The 15,037-nt window shown below is 50.3% G+C and overlaps 7 protein-coding genes across 7 annotated transcripts; 4 read left to right on the top strand and 3 right to left on the bottom strand.

Moving 5' to 3' along the window:
* Position 1: 1 nt before the first annotated feature.
* MIND_01038800 (uncharacterized protein) lies at positions 2-777 on the top strand (the record flags this gene model as incomplete). The annotated part of the gene is made up of 7 exons (XM_037366976.1): positions 2-20; positions 79-158; positions 205-232; positions 284-479; positions 528-597; positions 644-720; positions 774-777. The coding sequence occupies 7 exons, from the start codon at positions 2-4 to the stop codon at positions 775-777; spliced, it is 474 nt and encodes a 157-aa protein (XP_037216370.1).
* A 135-nt stretch (positions 778-912) lies between these two features.
* On the bottom strand, positions 913-5,718 carry MIND_01038700 (uncharacterized protein; the record flags this gene model as incomplete). Its single annotated transcript, XM_037366975.1, has 23 exons — positions 913-1,155; positions 1,205-1,222; positions 1,271-1,430; positions 1,479-1,515; positions 1,561-1,660; positions 1,715-1,818; positions 1,873-2,110; positions 2,162-2,234; positions 2,288-3,113; positions 3,164-3,433; positions 3,483-3,593; positions 3,646-3,772; positions 3,827-3,878; positions 3,927-4,036; positions 4,085-4,116; positions 4,166-4,177; positions 4,231-4,487; positions 4,539-4,603; positions 4,653-4,690; positions 4,747-4,930; positions 4,977-5,519; positions 5,570-5,653; positions 5,704-5,718. The coding sequence occupies 23 exons, from the start codon at positions 5,716-5,718 to the stop codon at positions 913-915; spliced, it is 3,699 nt and encodes a 1,232-aa protein (XP_037216369.1).
* Positions 5,719-5,762: 44 nt separating this feature from the next.
* Positions 5,763-8,060, top strand: MIND_01038600 (MRS7 family protein; the record flags this gene model as incomplete). The annotated part of the gene is made up of 9 exons (XM_037366974.1): positions 5,763-6,158; positions 6,210-6,353; positions 6,402-6,536; positions 6,584-7,063; positions 7,113-7,307; positions 7,357-7,515; positions 7,567-7,809; positions 7,859-7,904; positions 7,957-8,060. Exons 1-9 carry the CDS (start codon positions 5,793-5,795, stop codon positions 8,058-8,060), a joined length of 1,872 nt encoding a protein of 623 aa, XP_037216368.1. The 5' UTR covers positions 5,763-5,792.
* A 70-nt stretch (positions 8,061-8,130) lies between these two features.
* MIND_01038500 (uncharacterized protein) lies at positions 8,131-8,919 on the bottom strand (the record flags this gene model as incomplete). The annotated part of the gene is made up of 5 exons (XM_037366973.1): positions 8,131-8,352; positions 8,411-8,448; positions 8,499-8,546; positions 8,593-8,817; positions 8,871-8,919. 5 exons carry the CDS (start codon positions 8,917-8,919, stop codon positions 8,131-8,133), a joined length of 582 nt encoding a protein of 193 aa, XP_037216367.1.
* A 693-nt stretch (positions 8,920-9,612) lies between these two features.
* MIND_01038400 (G-patch domain-containing protein) lies at positions 9,613-10,353 on the top strand (the record flags this gene model as incomplete). The annotated part of the gene is made up of 4 exons (XM_037366972.1): positions 9,613-9,667; positions 9,742-9,905; positions 9,955-10,111; positions 10,157-10,353. 4 exons carry the CDS (start codon positions 9,613-9,615, stop codon positions 10,351-10,353), a joined length of 573 nt encoding a protein of 190 aa, XP_037216366.1.
* A 61-nt stretch (positions 10,354-10,414) lies between these two features.
* Positions 10,415-12,333, top strand: MIND_01038300 (G-patch domain-containing protein; the record flags this gene model as incomplete). The annotated part of the gene is made up of 6 exons (XM_037366971.1): positions 10,415-10,601; positions 10,672-10,970; positions 11,020-11,251; positions 11,302-11,695; positions 11,743-12,047; positions 12,101-12,333. 6 exons carry the CDS (start codon positions 10,415-10,417, stop codon positions 12,331-12,333), a joined length of 1,650 nt encoding a protein of 549 aa, XP_037216365.1.
* A 54-nt stretch (positions 12,334-12,387) lies between these two features.
* On the bottom strand, positions 12,388-14,942 carry MIND_01038200 (Succinate dehydrogenase [ubiquinone] flavoprotein subunit, mitochondrial; the record flags this gene model as incomplete). Its single annotated transcript, XM_037366970.1, has 13 exons — positions 14,820-14,942; positions 14,716-14,771; positions 14,549-14,660; positions 14,480-14,503; positions 14,373-14,414; positions 14,243-14,320; positions 13,721-14,192; positions 13,374-13,673; positions 13,048-13,321; positions 12,917-12,997; positions 12,764-12,862; positions 12,590-12,707; positions 12,388-12,537 (listed from the first exon to the last, which is right to left on the bottom strand). Exons 1-13 carry the CDS (start codon positions 14,928-14,930, stop codon positions 12,388-12,390), a joined length of 1,917 nt encoding a protein of 638 aa, XP_037216364.1. The 5' UTR covers positions 14,931-14,942.
* Positions 14,943-15,037: the final 95 nt, after the last annotated feature.

Genomic DNA, 15,037 nt, shown 5'->3' with positions numbered 1-15,037 from the left:
TATGCGGGCTGAGACTCCGGGTAAAATAAAATTCAGATGCTAGATTTCCTTAGCAAAAGGCTTACATTTGTTTCGCAGAGCCCAGTCGAGTGCAAGGCAGACGGAATAACATTGCCAATGTGCAACTCCTCGACGATGAGGGAGGCATCTCAGACCAGGTGACTATTCTCCTCTGAGATACTAATGGGAGCTCATTGTTAGTAGCTAGAAGTATGCCTGAAGCACATCTTTGGTTCCATTCTCTTCCTTTGGTAACACGCGACTTTGCTCATACCGATCCAAGCCAAGTACTGTGTGCCTCCCCCTCCGGTATCCGTTGCTTCAGCGAAACATATACTTCTGGTACCACCAGAAGGCGCGTATCTATCGCAAGACGGACTTGATCAATGGGCAAAAGACACCAATGGCCACCCGTTCTCTCAAGAAACTAAGGAGGAATTGGTCGAGTTTTTGGATGTGACGGAAAGCGGCGAATTGACGTGCGTCGATGCTTGCTCGTTCATCAGCCCTGGCTCATTCTCCCAAAGCTTTAAAGGCTTTCTACAGATCTATCAGTTACAGACAGAGAACGACGAAGAGGAAACTTGGCGCGATCTGGTATGATTTTTCTCCATTAGATCCACTAGACCCGACCTTTTTGTAGTCCAACCACGGTTTTGACCGCACCCTGAAGCTGGTTGCCACCCGAACAGAAGACATTACGCCCACCGAACCACAACCGTAAGTGGGGTTTTTTTGGGTTGATATGATGGTGTCCTCATCAGGCTTATTAGATAACGTTGAAACCGAAATTCACTCTCATGACCTGCGCTACTCAAAAGCGTTAACGACCTTGACGCACCCATCTAATTAGCAAGTGATTAGTCGTGTGTGTGTGCTAAGTGTACAACAAGTTGCGAGTTATAATACAAGTTATTCCCGACCCGCCTTCAATAAATCTCGTAGATTCTCTGACAACGGTGGAATATTCAGAGCAATGTCAGTTCCGCCACGTGAGCCCCTTCGCCGTAAGTTGTTCGTCGGGGCTACAGCTTGGAGGTTCTCTGCATGTCGACGATCAATGTCTGCGACGATCTGGCTGAACGAGAGAAAGAGCACTTCAGCTTGCGCCAGAGTGCTATCTAGCTCTATGGTCATGCTCAGCTCGTTACAATACTGCATTCAGTTAGTGGCCAGTCCATTGTAGTAGAAGGTCAGCACAAACCTTGAGTATCTCATCAAACTAGACTGAATGAGCGACAGTTTGGACGAATAAACAAAAAAGACCTACTTCGACAAGGTAACGGAGAATCACATCTCGATGCGACTCGAGAACGGCCAATGCCACGAATAAGACGAAACCATTGCTGTAATAGTCGGTCCACAGAACCTCCCACAAGCGTAGCACGTCCTCGAACGGGAATTCACGTTTGAATGCGATCAGGACCCAGCTATTTTATTGAGAACCACGCATAAATTAGCCAGATCAGGAATCTTACCGGAAGCAGAAGAAAAGGTTGAGGCCATCGGTTTTTTCTGCGGGATATGAGAACCAAGTCCGAGCTGACACTGCTGACATACCAAGATGCCGATAAAGCTCTGGATCCATGACCTCAATGAGTTGTTGAAGTGTCAATAGCTGCTTCTTCATCCCGCTTTGATCCCGAAGGAAATTTTGTTTCTATGCAGACGAGAGTCAACTTGAGAGAGAGACATTTTAATGACACCTTCTCACCATGCGATCCATGAATTCCACAAAACACCAGAACGTCAGCTCCTCGTCGGCGGCCATAACCACATATATTGGAGCACACATGTCAGACATTCCTTGGACATAGCCTGCAAACATATTCAATTGGCCACGCATGGTACAGACAACCAAGCGAAACGTACCCAATTCCTTCTCGTAAAAATTGTACGTCAGAAGGATGCCAGCCAGTCGGTCGATGTGCTCGTTTGTTGGTGACTGGGCCCCAATATCCGAGAGTCCGGGAGAAATCACGGAGTAGCGCTTTGCCCTCTCCTTCTCGTCCCATTCGGGCCCATCGTGTGACGGTGTAGAGTCCGGAGTCGCAAATAGAGGCTGATTCCTATCTGTTCGTCGACAGTCTACATCGATGCGGTGACGTTCCTAAAAGAGGCAAGGATGAACGCGAGGTAAACGCCAACGTCACAAAAATACCTCCTGAATGTCCTGACGCTCGAAGACCTCCGGAACACCACACCATTCGTCTTTCGTCGTCTGATATATTTGTCTGTGGATAGATATGAGCTCTGTGGCCATGATTGTACAGATTCAGCGTCGAACCTTTTTGCCTCCCACTTTGCCGTTCTCTCGGCGTCGGTGGACTCCCAATCAAGGACTCCCAGAATAAATGGCCAAATACGTTGTCGAAGTGTAGCACTGGAGTCAATTCCTCTTCGGAAGATTTCTCTCTTCGCATGTTCAAAGCTAACAGTAGGTCGTCCGTCTTTTCCAAACCAACTTGCCCAAGTTTTTTCGTCAATGGGATGTTGTGGATCTCGAGACGCTTTGGGCGTTGGCAGATTGGCAGTAGAATGCAACAGCTCGAATACGCCCAAAGAAGACGACTCCTCTGCTACCCCAGCGGAGGTTGAAGGCAATGTCTGTGCTTCCCGTCTTCTGGCCCTTTCGCCTTCCTCGGCTACAATCCGCGCCCAGCGAGCCAAGTAAACACGCGCGCTCTCAAACTCCCCTACTCCGCTCTTGTCCACCCAGCTGCTCCACTCTCCGTTTGCGTTGACCAGACTGCGAACTGGATCAGGAAGATGGGGGATGATTGGTTTGGCGAGCGGATGGGAGAGAATGTTTTGGGCGGCGTGTCTTGTGGCTCTAGTAATGTTTGAAAATGATTGGAGAAGTGCTGTTCGAGCTTGAGATGATGATTGAGCATTTGAGGTTGGAGATGCAAGAGAACGATGGAGGACCGACGAGCGATGTGAGTAAGGGTTAGGGGACAGTCCGATACCAGGCGAAGAGAGCGGTCTCGGCCTGCGATGTGCAGGTATTGGCGAGTGAGAGTTGACAAATGACGATTGCGCTAAAATATCGTCGACAGCGTCATCCGCAAACAGTTGTGTTGAGTGCGCTTCAATGTCGGCTCGTGACGGATCTGCTCTGAATATGAACAGGAGAAGTAGGACAAATAGAAACCATACGAACCAACGAGAAAGAGGGAGGGCTGGAGAGTTGAGCGAAGAATGTGTGCATATGACCGCAAGCGGGCTAGGAGGTGATCTCCGCCCCATGAATTATTGGGATGTGGACTGGTAGCTGGGGGAGATGCCGACGGAGGCGGTGGATATGAGGTTACAGCACTGCGTCGTTTAGGAGCTGGAGGAGAAGGAAGGGTGAAGGACCTGGATTCGTCGTCGTGAAAATGGAGGGTTGGAAGAGTATCTCCATTGATTAGATTGATTCCAACTGAACCATCTGGCTATCGGTCAGTTGGTAGCCGGTAGAAGAATGTGGCCAAACTGACACCAAGACGATAACGTCGGAGGATGGACAATTAACGAATAGATCGAAGTGAGCGGCACGGAGAAGGCGTATGACTCTGGACGTTGCGTTGGGGGATCGATGAAGACAACATCTAAAGCAAGTGGATTGAAAGAGCTGCAATGAACAACATTCAATGGACACACCTTCATCTTCCTCCTCCAGAATAGTACTCTCCTCGATCTTGGTGAATTTGTCCCATTCAGCAGCGCCTTTCTCGTTAACGAGTTGCTCCGGAAGCCACGCAAGAAGATAAGTTGGGTTTACAGCTTCCTGTGGATCAAGACTCAGTGAGGAAATGGGCGTGGTTATAATTATGACTCTTACACGCTTCACGATAGCAATGAAGCCAGGCACGTTGTCTCGAGCATAAGCTGTACTGTTGGTAGCGTTAGGGAATGCTATCTAGGCATTGGAAATTGCGCACGGGTTCACATAGACTTTGGATTTCGTGTAGACCAGTCTATGTTTGGCATCCTCAACGCTCGTTGGAGAGCTGGGTTCGGGTGTGCGCTTTATTTCGACCATAGAATCGGACTAGTAACTTGATAAAACAGGGGAAGCCGACGGAAGAAAAAGACACACTGAAAGTGTTGAGAGGCCACCAAAAGAAGAACCTGAACCATCTGTCATTCCTTATACGCTGCGGTCAACTGCGCCCCCGACTGCGAACTGCCTCTGTAAAGCGACAAACGTCATCGGTCACAAATGTCACACTGACTCCGATACACCAAATCTAAAGCCCTTCGGGAATACTTGGCGGACATTCACATTAATCCGCGTTGTGCTCATGTACTCTTTCCATTCATCGTCTCCTTCAACCAAGTGTGGCGGCAGCGAGTCCTCAATTATTCGTGGAACTCCATGATAGGCCCTTCGACAAACTGGACCAGACATGATCACCACGTCTCCCGAACGAAGTAGAATAGCATCTGGCTTTGTGTCGCGGGTCGAGTCTCCGATGAGAAATATTGCAGCATGGCCAAGTCTTGAACCCAAAGTTAGACCAAACGCAGCGCATACTGCTAACAACACCCACGAGATGGAGACAAGAGGTGATGTTGCACAGACTTCTGAGCGATCAACATGGGCCATTAAAGTGTCCTATGAAGGATTGTTCATCGACGCATTTGCTGAGAAGTCAAGCACATACTCTGAGTTGATAAAAGTTAACGATGCCAGCATCTGGTTCTGAAACGAAGATGAATCGGACGAGTAACTTGAAGAACAGCAGCTTTTTAGCATACCATAACTGTCTCTCCAGCTTCGCCACTCCGGTCCGTTCTCGCCCCAGTCTAATCCATCGTCGTCGCTATATATCTGGCTCCAATCCACGGCTTGAACAGCACGATGGCATATGTTCGCAAGAGTAGGGTCAATCGTACCCTTGCCTTTAGCAAAATCGTATTGCTTACTACCCCAATGATAAGACTGAAAGATAGTCAGTATGAATTTATGCGTTGAGGGACATATCCACCCAGCCAATATTGGCCCATCGTAGCTTGGGCACAAGTGTAGAAGGTAAGGCAGGTTGTGCGGTCGTCGACGGCGCAACAGGAGGTTTAGGAGCAACAGAAATTTCCTGGAAGGTTTCAGGCGATGCAGGAGTGTTGTTTATAAGTTGGCGGGGTCCTGGTTGCTCACGCAAGATCTCGTCTTCAGAGCCAATTATACGTGGTTGGACCATCTCAGAGCTTTTGCCTGAGCGCTCTTGTTGGTACAGTGACCACAATCCCTCTTCAGGAATGATATAATGTGTGTCAAGGTTTGTGTCGTTTGGCGGTCGAGCGTGTTCAGAGAGTGTCCATTTAATCAAGCCCCGTTGAAGAGCAGGGGAAATAAAACCTGGTAATATTACAAGACCCTGGTGCCGGTCTACCAAGGTATAGGCAGAGACATCTGATTGGAGTTTTCGATATGCGAGGTTATTAATGCAGCCTTTGGGGGAGGATGGCGTGGATGAGTCGTCGACGAGAGCCAAGTCTAGCACGTCAGAGAGATCCAAAGGCGGAAATCTAGCCTGTAAAACCTGGTCTCAAGAAAGCCCACATAAATTCCAAAGGAATCGACCTTGAATCGTTTTTCGACAGCTCGAAATGGAGTCCAGTCGCGATCTATAGTATTGTGGATCGAGTTGAGATATTGGCGCCTCGCCTATAGTAGGATGGTTCAGTTGAAGTTGGTCGTTGGTGAAAAGTGGCTACCTTCTTGGAGTTCATGACCGGCAGAGGATGCTGATGTCATCGTGCCGGTGTAACGAGAAAGATTTCTTGCCTTCCGACTCTTTCTTCTTATGTCTGTATGGCTTCCCCGCCGTGCACCCGCTCTCCTTGCTCGCTCTCATAGACTTCACCCACATATTCTTGCTCCGCATTCACTTCGACCCGTAATTCCCCTTCCCACACTTTCCCAGTCGCGCCGTTTTGAGAGTACGAATCGCGACGTCTCTACTACAGCATCCGATCCCAAAGCTGGCCCACCCGCACCAAAAGAACAGCCCAAAGGTCCCCTCGTGACACGCGCTTGGAAAAAAGTGAAGCATGAACTCCAGCATTATTGGCATGGGTCGAAACTACTGGTTTCGGAGGTCCGCATTTCCGCTCGCTTGCAATGGAAAATCCTCCACGGAGAGTCCTTAACACGTCGAGAACGTCGGCAGGTATGAATATCGCTGACTCGACGCGGTATTCTGACCTGTTTTTCCCTTTAGTTGAAGCGCACTACACAAGATCTTCTGCGGCTCGTGCCCTTTGCTGTGTTCGTTGCCGTGCCCTTCATGGAGTTACTACTCCCTGTTGCGCTGAAACTGTTTCCCAACATGCTGCCTTCCACATTTGAGGATAAATACGCTGCGGTAAGATTAAATCAAACATACATTTGTCTTGTTCACGAGTCCTCACAGGAGGAAAAACAACGAAAGTTGCTTCGTGTCCGGTTAGACATGGCCAAATTCTTGCAAGAAACACTCCGGGAGTCTGGGTTGAAAGCTAATGCTCACATTGTCGGAACCGATGCATTTAAAGAATTCTTTCGCAAGGTTATTCTTTTCTTCATGACTGCGTCGCGAGGCTAACAGGCCAACAGGTACGATCTACTGGGGAGTCTCCCTCCGCAACGGATATTATCAATGTGGCCAAGCTTTTCGACGACGACCTGACACTGGATAACTTGTCACGACCTCAGCTTGTGTCGATGTCGCGTTATATGGGACTCAATGCTTTTGGGACGGATAACTTCCTTCGAGGACAAATCCGCTCGCGGCTGCTTGACCTTCGACGCGATGACCAGTCAATAGACTCGGAGGGTGTTGGCGAATTATCGACCTCTGAATTACAGGCTGCTTGCCAATCTCGCGGTATCCGCACGGGCGGGCTTTCTCCTGCGCGTTTACGGGAAGAGCTTAATACGTGGATTCATTTGCATTTACACAACCGTGTTTCTGGCGTCCTGTTGGTCCTCGGAAGAGCATTCCACTTCGACAAAAAGCCCACCGACGGAGTTGATGGGAAGTCAGTCGTCATACAAAGCTTGGAAAGTGTGTTGAGTGGCTTGCCGGACAATCTGGTGGGTAACAGTGTAACTTTAAGGATTTCCGCTAATCGAAACCATTTAGCTCAATGAAGCGGAACTTGAGGTCGACTCTGACAAGGCTAGTTACAAGCAGAAACTAGAGGTACTGCAACAACAGGAAGAACTGATCGAAGACGAAGAGGAGCAAGAGCAAAAGGAAGAAGATGCTCGTCGTGCAAAGAGGGAAGCAGCAGAACTAGAGGCTTCCACGGCTCAATCTCTTCTCCCTGACTCTGAGGTAGATGGTTGGGAACTTGTTGCTTTCACTCTGGTCTAACATTTGCCAGCTAATTCCTGAAGCAACCGTCGAGGACTCCGCCCGCATGACCACCGAACAGCTGAAGGAGCTGGCTGATGCCATGTCCATTCTTTCCGCCAAGTCCAGTGTTTTGAAAGAACGAGACGAGTTAAGGGCTCTTATGGAAGAGAACTTGCAAGCTAATGAGGTCTCGTCGGCCTATTGTGTTTTGCTGAAGACGCTGATACCCCAAGTCTAGGATCCCAAATCACCTGATGGTGCTCTGACCAAACGGATCCGGTCCATGCTTACGAAAATCGACAAGCAATTGGAGGAATACGATTCACGGGTTGGCAGCTCACTGCAATTGATGTCTGCTGATGCGCAAGGCCGGATATCGGTGAAAGACTTGGAAAAAGCGCTCGCGGTGATCAGGCACAAACCCGACGATGATGTCGGTCATGCTGTCATCCAAAAACTCGATGTGGACAACGATGGCTTCGTGAGTGCAGACCCTAGCATCGGATCTTGAAACGCTAAGAGTACCCTAGGTCGAATTAGAACATGTTTTGGGACTAGTTAGAGAGGAAGGACTGGGTACAGTTTCTACTGATCCATCTCTGATGAACCATTTGTTGACTTTCAGCAGGTATTGTCTTGGACGATGATGCTCAGTCACTGCTTGGCCAAGGACGGGAGATCAAAAACTCTGGTCCTCGCAAGGAGGACATTGTCAAGGACCAAGAATCATGACCGGAATCCAACCAAATCCAGATTATTAATATCGTACATAGTGCAGCAGTACTAATCCAATGTCGCCGTCTCACGAAGGCTTTTGTGGCTCCGGGGTCCTCGCACGCGACTCGGCAGCTCGAAGTAGCGCTGTCTGACGTCGCAATTCGGCTGCGACTTGTGAATCATCGCTGCGTTCGGTCCAGAATCGCCCTGCTTGGAGAATCAATACCCCCGTTAAAGCCACACTACACATCAGGTTGTTGGAGGCAAGATGCAAGATGTCATTCCGCATCAAATCTGGTACTTTCTCCTGGTTAGACGGAAAGAGATGAGTACTTGTGACGACGACAGTTGACCCAAGAACGCACTTGGTGGACGGGTAGGGTCGCGAATTTTGCAACGATGACTAAATTTGTGTGAGCAAATGGGATCAAGTCGGCGCGAAGAGACGCGTACCTGGAATGACAGAGTAGGAGTAGAGTGCCACAGATGTTCCAAACAAGACTGAAATGACTTTGAGAAAGGGACGAAGTTGAGAAAGGGCACGTACAGACTGAACCACCATCGAACATTAGATTAGAAGCCTCTCCGTCACCAAGACTCCATAGAACTGCGATTGCACCCAGAGCGACTACCGCAGTGAACAAATAGAGAATAAAGGGGGCAGCCTTGGTGAGGAAGTAGTAATAGCTTGCTGCAGTCCATAGGTGCTCATCGGTGATGGGCGACTTCCAGAGAGTCAAGGAGTCTGCAATCCAATGGGTAAACAGGGTGCCTACTAGAGATCAGAGACACAGAGAAATAAGTGAGCGACAATTAGACACAGACCTAGCAGAAAGCTGGTCACACAGAACACCACAGTCGAGCGAATGCCCATGAAGGAAGTATGTTGGGAGGAGAAAAGGGAATAGCAGATCAAATGTTGGCACGTGAGTCGCGACTTGTTTTCTCGGCAGACCAAAATGTTGTTGCGGCAGGCAACTCGCCGTTTGTCTACAATCCCTTGGTTTGTCGACACCGCGACCGAAGCGACGCGTTTTCGAAATCCACCACCTCACTTCAAACCACTCCAGCCGCCTCCTTTGCCACTCGATGCTCCTGAACCGCTGAAAGAACTGCATGCCCAACTCATTCAGTCCCCATTACTCGAGCCAACAAGTCTTCTCATAACGCGTCCAAAGCCCATTCCTGAAGGCCCACCTCTCCCACATAAAGAGCCCCAAGGACGGAGAAGAAGAGGCGGCACATATTCCGGAGAATCGGCCCTTGACGTGCCGGGAAGTCTTTGGAGCTGGATTGCATTAGCCCAAGTAGGACGTCATTTTCTCCACTCGAATGTTTTGCTCATTTCTGATGAGGTCAAGGAGGGTACTGAGAATAGAGGCGCGATAGAAAGCATTGTGCGCATCGTCCGCAAGACAGCAAGTACTTTTTTGTGGGTGTTATGCACTGTGGTCCTTACAGTTTTATCAGCTCTTGTCTTCACGACCTCCACTTCCAATACCGCCAAACTCAAAGAAGCAAACACACAACGGCTGGGCAATGGTAGACGCGGGCTCTTTCGCAGTACATGTCCTTTCAAAGCCAGCGATGGATCGTTATTTTCGTGATAGATTCAACCCATGGTGAATAGACTGTTTCTCTTGGACTCCATCGCTCGTCAGAGGTGACTTATCTTGACGTCAACCGTTTCTTGGAGCTTCGGTCTATATAAGCAGTCAGCTAACCTCAGTCTCATTCAAATTAACTATCATGGCTCTCAACGACAAGAATCTTCAAACAGCGCAGGGCGTCGGTGTCTATCCTGGCATGGCCAACCCGACTTCGTCCTCTAATCCTACCGACCCCCTCGAGAATAATTTTGTGAGTTGTTGACGAGTCATAATGGACTCTATCCACTGACACGATTCAGGTAACAGACCCAACCACATCTGACCGGGGTGCTGGTGCTGGGCCCAATTTTGAAGGCGACAAACAGGCCCGTAGAATATTAAAAGATTCAACTGGTTACGCCGACAAGATACTGGAGACTACTGCTGTTCACCCGCTTCGCCCAGACTCAAATGATGGTAAGTGCATAGACTCGATCGTAGTGCTCTTACTGATTCCTTTAGATGATGGTTGGGCCCATGCGACAGCGAAGCCAACGGGCAGAATGCCAACTACCACGCAAGATGCGCCAGGAATCGCTGAACGAGCTGGCAATGTCGCTGTTGGCGGTGCTAAACTAGCTTACGGGCATCTGACTGGTGACGAACTAATGAAAGAACAAGGTCAGAAGGCGGTCTTTGGCACTCAGGACACAAAGTAAAATAATAACCCTTGGATGTATCGCTGATCACGTGTATTACTACTCTTGCTTCCTGCCCATCATGAGCTCTCGTGCTGGCGGCCTGTACGGTGGCGTCACTTTCTCGAGTGGCGCTTCTGTCCCGTCAGCTCCAATCAACGACGATGCTGTTCCAGAAGAAATAGCCAAACCTGCTCAGCCAGAACCAACAGTTGCAGAAACAGCAGTGACCGAAGATGAATCCAAGGCAATGCCTGCCGCTAGCAAGGGTACTTTCATGCTCGCGTATGCGACATTAAAATGCGTTTATTGAATCCGATATTCGTGCATTTCTCCAAGGCTGGTCAGCCGCACTCGCGTTTGCGCCCACACGAAGGACTGCACCACAAAAGGCCAAGGCAATTGCCCCAAGACTTCCCGTTGGCGCGGCCCTTACTGCTATTCCCGCCTCTGCTGTTGTTTCGTCTACGGCAGTCGTTTTTGCGGCCCCAGTTCCGGCCGCAGAGCCCGCAAAAAAAGAACCCGAGCCTGGCTGGGGGAAGAAGGTCAAGCCACCGTCGATGGTTCTCGACGAGGATGTCAACGGCTTTAAATCGAACCAGAAAAGAAAAGGAGGCGGTGGGAAGCGAAGCAAAAAGGTGTGTTGCAGTATTTGTCCGCTGCTGCTTATGGTCTTCATGTCACCAGAACAAGCACGCGGCTCCGATACTGACATGGGACCCCGATGAGCCATACGACCCGCTCCGGCCGAATGACTACAACGAATACAAAGTTTGGAAACAAAAAGACCGCATTGAGCGCAGGGAGCGGCTTCTTGAAGAGCGGAGACAAGAAGTTGGCAAACGAGCGAGGCGCGGTGGGAGCTACTCTGACAGCGACAATACGGACAGTGAAGATGACGAACGACCAAAAAAAACTGGTATGTTCCCCAAAGACAAGCAATTCTTGTGTCGAATCAATATTTTCTAGGTCGTTTTGAGGAGGTTGATCGCTGGACCCCAGCCCCAATTCCTGTCGCCTCATCCGGAGATGAGGCTTACCAACGACGCCTTGCCATGCCGTCTGCGCCTGCTGAACCTTCTGTCAAATCAGCCGAAACGGGTGATGAAGCCTACCTTCGACGAGTCGCCTTGTCTTCTGCCAGCCGACAACCACCAGCACCAGCACCACCACCTGTCGCACGTGAACCTTCTCCTCCTGCTTTGGCCTATAATCCGTTTGCACCTCCAACTGCACCGCCACCTCCAGGCCCTCCTTCAGCAATTGCAGCTGCTGTAGATGCGCGCACTAAAGCTGCTGCCGCCATCGCGGCTCGTCTTGGTGCCCTCGGGCCTCCAAAAGAAGAGGAAGCCCCTCCCAAAAAGTAGGCACTCATTACACCCTTGACCAAACGATGTTCATCTTCAACAGACCAGACCCTCACGGCTTCGCTGCCAGACTGATGCAGAAATGGGGGCACACAGCGGGCCAGGGCCTTGGCGCGGATGGCTCTGGTATCGTCAACGCTCTGACGGTCGAGCAAGTGTCGCATGGCAAGAATAAAGCTGGGCCGTCTGGGAAAGCGATTGGCTCGCAGATGGGCAAGATCATCAATAACAACGAGGACTCAAAGGCTAGGGAGGATAGGGAACGCTTTGGCGAGCCAAGCCGTGTGGTTGTATTGACCAACATGGTTGGCGTCGATGAGTTGGATGATGAGCTTAGCGGCGAGATAGGTTGGCGGATGTCATTCTTTACTTGGAGCAAGCGTGCTAAGACTAATTCACAGGCGACGAATGCTCAAAGAACGGAGTTGTCGAGCGAGTGGTTGTCCATGTGGTCAACCCTCCGCCAGCCAACCCAGAGGAAGCCGTCCGCATTTTTGTGGTCTTCGGGGGTCCTGTTGGTGCTTGGAAAACAGTCCGTGAATTGGATGGTCGATTCTTCGGTGGGAGGACCACCCGAGCGCGCTACTTCCCCGAGACCACTTTTGCGCAACACGCTCTGAATGTACCCATATAACCCAGTGTTTTTTTGTCAACGATAAATAGTGCTATTATTATCGTACAGTTGCATCTAGTAGACACGCTTGAATGGCGGAACCGACTTGCACTCCTCTTCATCGAGAGTGGTCCCAATTACGTCACGGTATTTGAGCACTACATCAGGGGAGGACACGTCGGGCTGGAAGCTCAGCGTGTGCTTCATCCAAGTCTCGTCGTCACGCTGAATGGAAAAAAAAATCAGTGGGGCAAAGCTTTTGAGATAGACAACGAACGTCTGGGTAATCTTCACGGGCATGGGCACCACGCGACTCTTTACGGGCAGCAGCAGAGGTCACAGTCTGGATGGCACACTGCAGAATATTGCGGAGTTCTAAAGTTTCAACGAGGTCCCTGTGATACACTAATAAGCGGCCGCGAATGAAAAAGGAAACGTTGAATATACTGACGAGTTCCAAATCATGCTTCGGTCCTTGATACCGACATTGTCGAAGCTCTTGTAAATTTCCCGGAGTTTCTTGACACCATGGTCCAAGCTGGACTGCGTACTGTTAACTCGGGTGAGAAGCCCATCGACAAAGACATTGGATGGAAAAACAAACCGGAAAACCGCGGCGTCGGCTTGCATGGCCTTTTGCATCTCGAGACGGATTTTAGCCGTTGGTTCGGGGCCGTCCGATTTTCTTGGCCACATTTCAGAACACAATCGACAGCAAAAGTTGCCAAAACATACCTAATCTTGTCCAAGTATTCGACAGTTTGGAGACCGGCCTCGGCAGGGATTTCCTTATGCGGCTTGCCGGGAGTGAGGGTCTCCTTGATGTGGTGAGCACAGGCGCGGCCAAAGACGACAATATCGAGTAGAGAGTTGGCTCCGAGACGGTTGGCGCCATGAACTGAGACACAGGCAGCCTCGCCAGCAGCATACAAGCCGGGGACAATCTTGTCCTTACCCTCAGCGTCGATGGTGATGACCTCGCCAGTGTACTTCGTCGGGATACCACCCACTGGAAAGAGTTGAACAAATTGAAAAATGAATAAATGGTGGCAACAACGCACTGTTGTAGTGGACAGTTGGGAGAACAGGAATGGGCTCCTTGGTGACATCGACTCCAGCGAAAATCGAGGCGGTTTCAGAGATACCAGGCAGACGCTCATGCAGGACTTCAGCGGGGAGATGGCTCAGTTGGAGGAAAATGTGGTCCTTGTCAGGTCCAACGCCTCGACCCTCCCGAATTTCCACGGTCATGCTACGTGAAACGACATCACGCGAGGCAAGATCCTTCGCGGTCGGTGCGTAACGCTCCATGAACCGTTCACCCTCAGAGTTGAGGAGATAACCTCCCTCGCCACGAGAGCCTGCAAATTGGTCAGCAAGAGCAGATAATAAACACATTTTCTGTTACCTTCAGTGATCAGACAGCCGGAACCATAAATACCCGTCGGGTGGAACTGGACGAATTCAAGATCTTGAAGAGGAAGGCCAGCACGGACAACCATGGCGTTGCCGTCACCAGAGCAAGTGTGGGCACTTGTGCAGCTGAAGTAGGCCCGTCCATACCCGCCAGTCGCCAATACCGTTTTGTGAGCCCGGAAACGATGGAGGGTGCCGTCTTCCATGTTGAGGGCAATGACACCAAGACACTCCCCGTCTTGCATGATGAGGTCAAGCGCAAAATACTCGATGAAGAAGTTGGTGTTGTGTCGCAGGGATTGGCCATATAGCGTGTGAAGAAGCGCGTGGCCGGTTCGGTCAGCAGCTGCTGCACAGCGATAGGCTTGTCCTCCCTTGCCGTACTTCAACGATTGACCACCAAAGGCGCGCTGGTAAATCTTGCCCTCCTTAGTCCGCGAAAAGGGGACACCGAAGTGTTCAAGCTGTTCAGAGTGGATTAGTAAAACGCAGCTAGTAGCTGTCGAAAACACACTTCAATGACAGTATTTGGCGCCTCCCGGCACATATAGTGAATCGCGTCTTGGTCTCCGAGCCAGTCAGAGCCCTTGACCTGTGAGAAAACATCAGCAATAGAGCGCAGCTTGGTTAGTTTATATACGCACGGTATCGTACATATGCCATCTCCAGTCGTCCTCGGTCATGTTCTGTTAGCAGAAAAAAAGGCATTGGTCGACGAAGAGGGTGAACGGATGGTGATGATGATGCTTACTCCGAGTGCCGCATTAATACCGCCCTGCAGACAATGAGCGAAGTGGACGAATAATAATTGCTGAATTACCTGGGCCGCGACGGTATGACTGCGAGTGGGGAAAAGTTTGGTGATGCAAGCCGTGTTGAAACCAGCCTCTGCCAGCCCAAAAGCTGCTCTCAGCCCAGCACCACCGGCTCCGCTACAAAAAAAAACGCTTCAACGTCATAAACCCAACGCGCCAGATTCAGACGCACACGACAATAGCATCGTATTCGTGTTCAATCAAGGGATACTTGCCGGACGACCAAGACTAACACAAGTCAGCAATTCCTTCCACCCAAGACCCAAGCTGCGGTACCTTGACCTCCTCTGCTTTAACAGGATTTGTCGCAACGACTTTGCGGGCAGCAGGTGAAGCGTGGAAGGAGCGAGTGTGCCGCAACGACCGTTGGAGGCTTTTTCTGAGCATGGCCGTTCCGGACTAAGCCGACGTTGGGTCAAAATCACAAGTGATCAAGGTCAAGTAACCGCCGACCAATCACAAGCCGTGCATTCTACTACTTATTTCTACAAGAC

This window comes from Mycena indigotica, assembly GCF_014461135.1.
Source record: "Mycena indigotica strain 171206Taipei chromosome Unknown Mind.scaff0009, whole genome shotgun sequence".
Lineage (NCBI taxonomy): Eukaryota > Fungi > Basidiomycota > Agaricomycetes > Agaricales > Mycenaceae > Mycena > Mycena indigotica.
The sequence above is the reverse complement of the archived record's forward strand: the minus strand, read 5'-3'. Positions and strand labels throughout refer to the sequence as shown.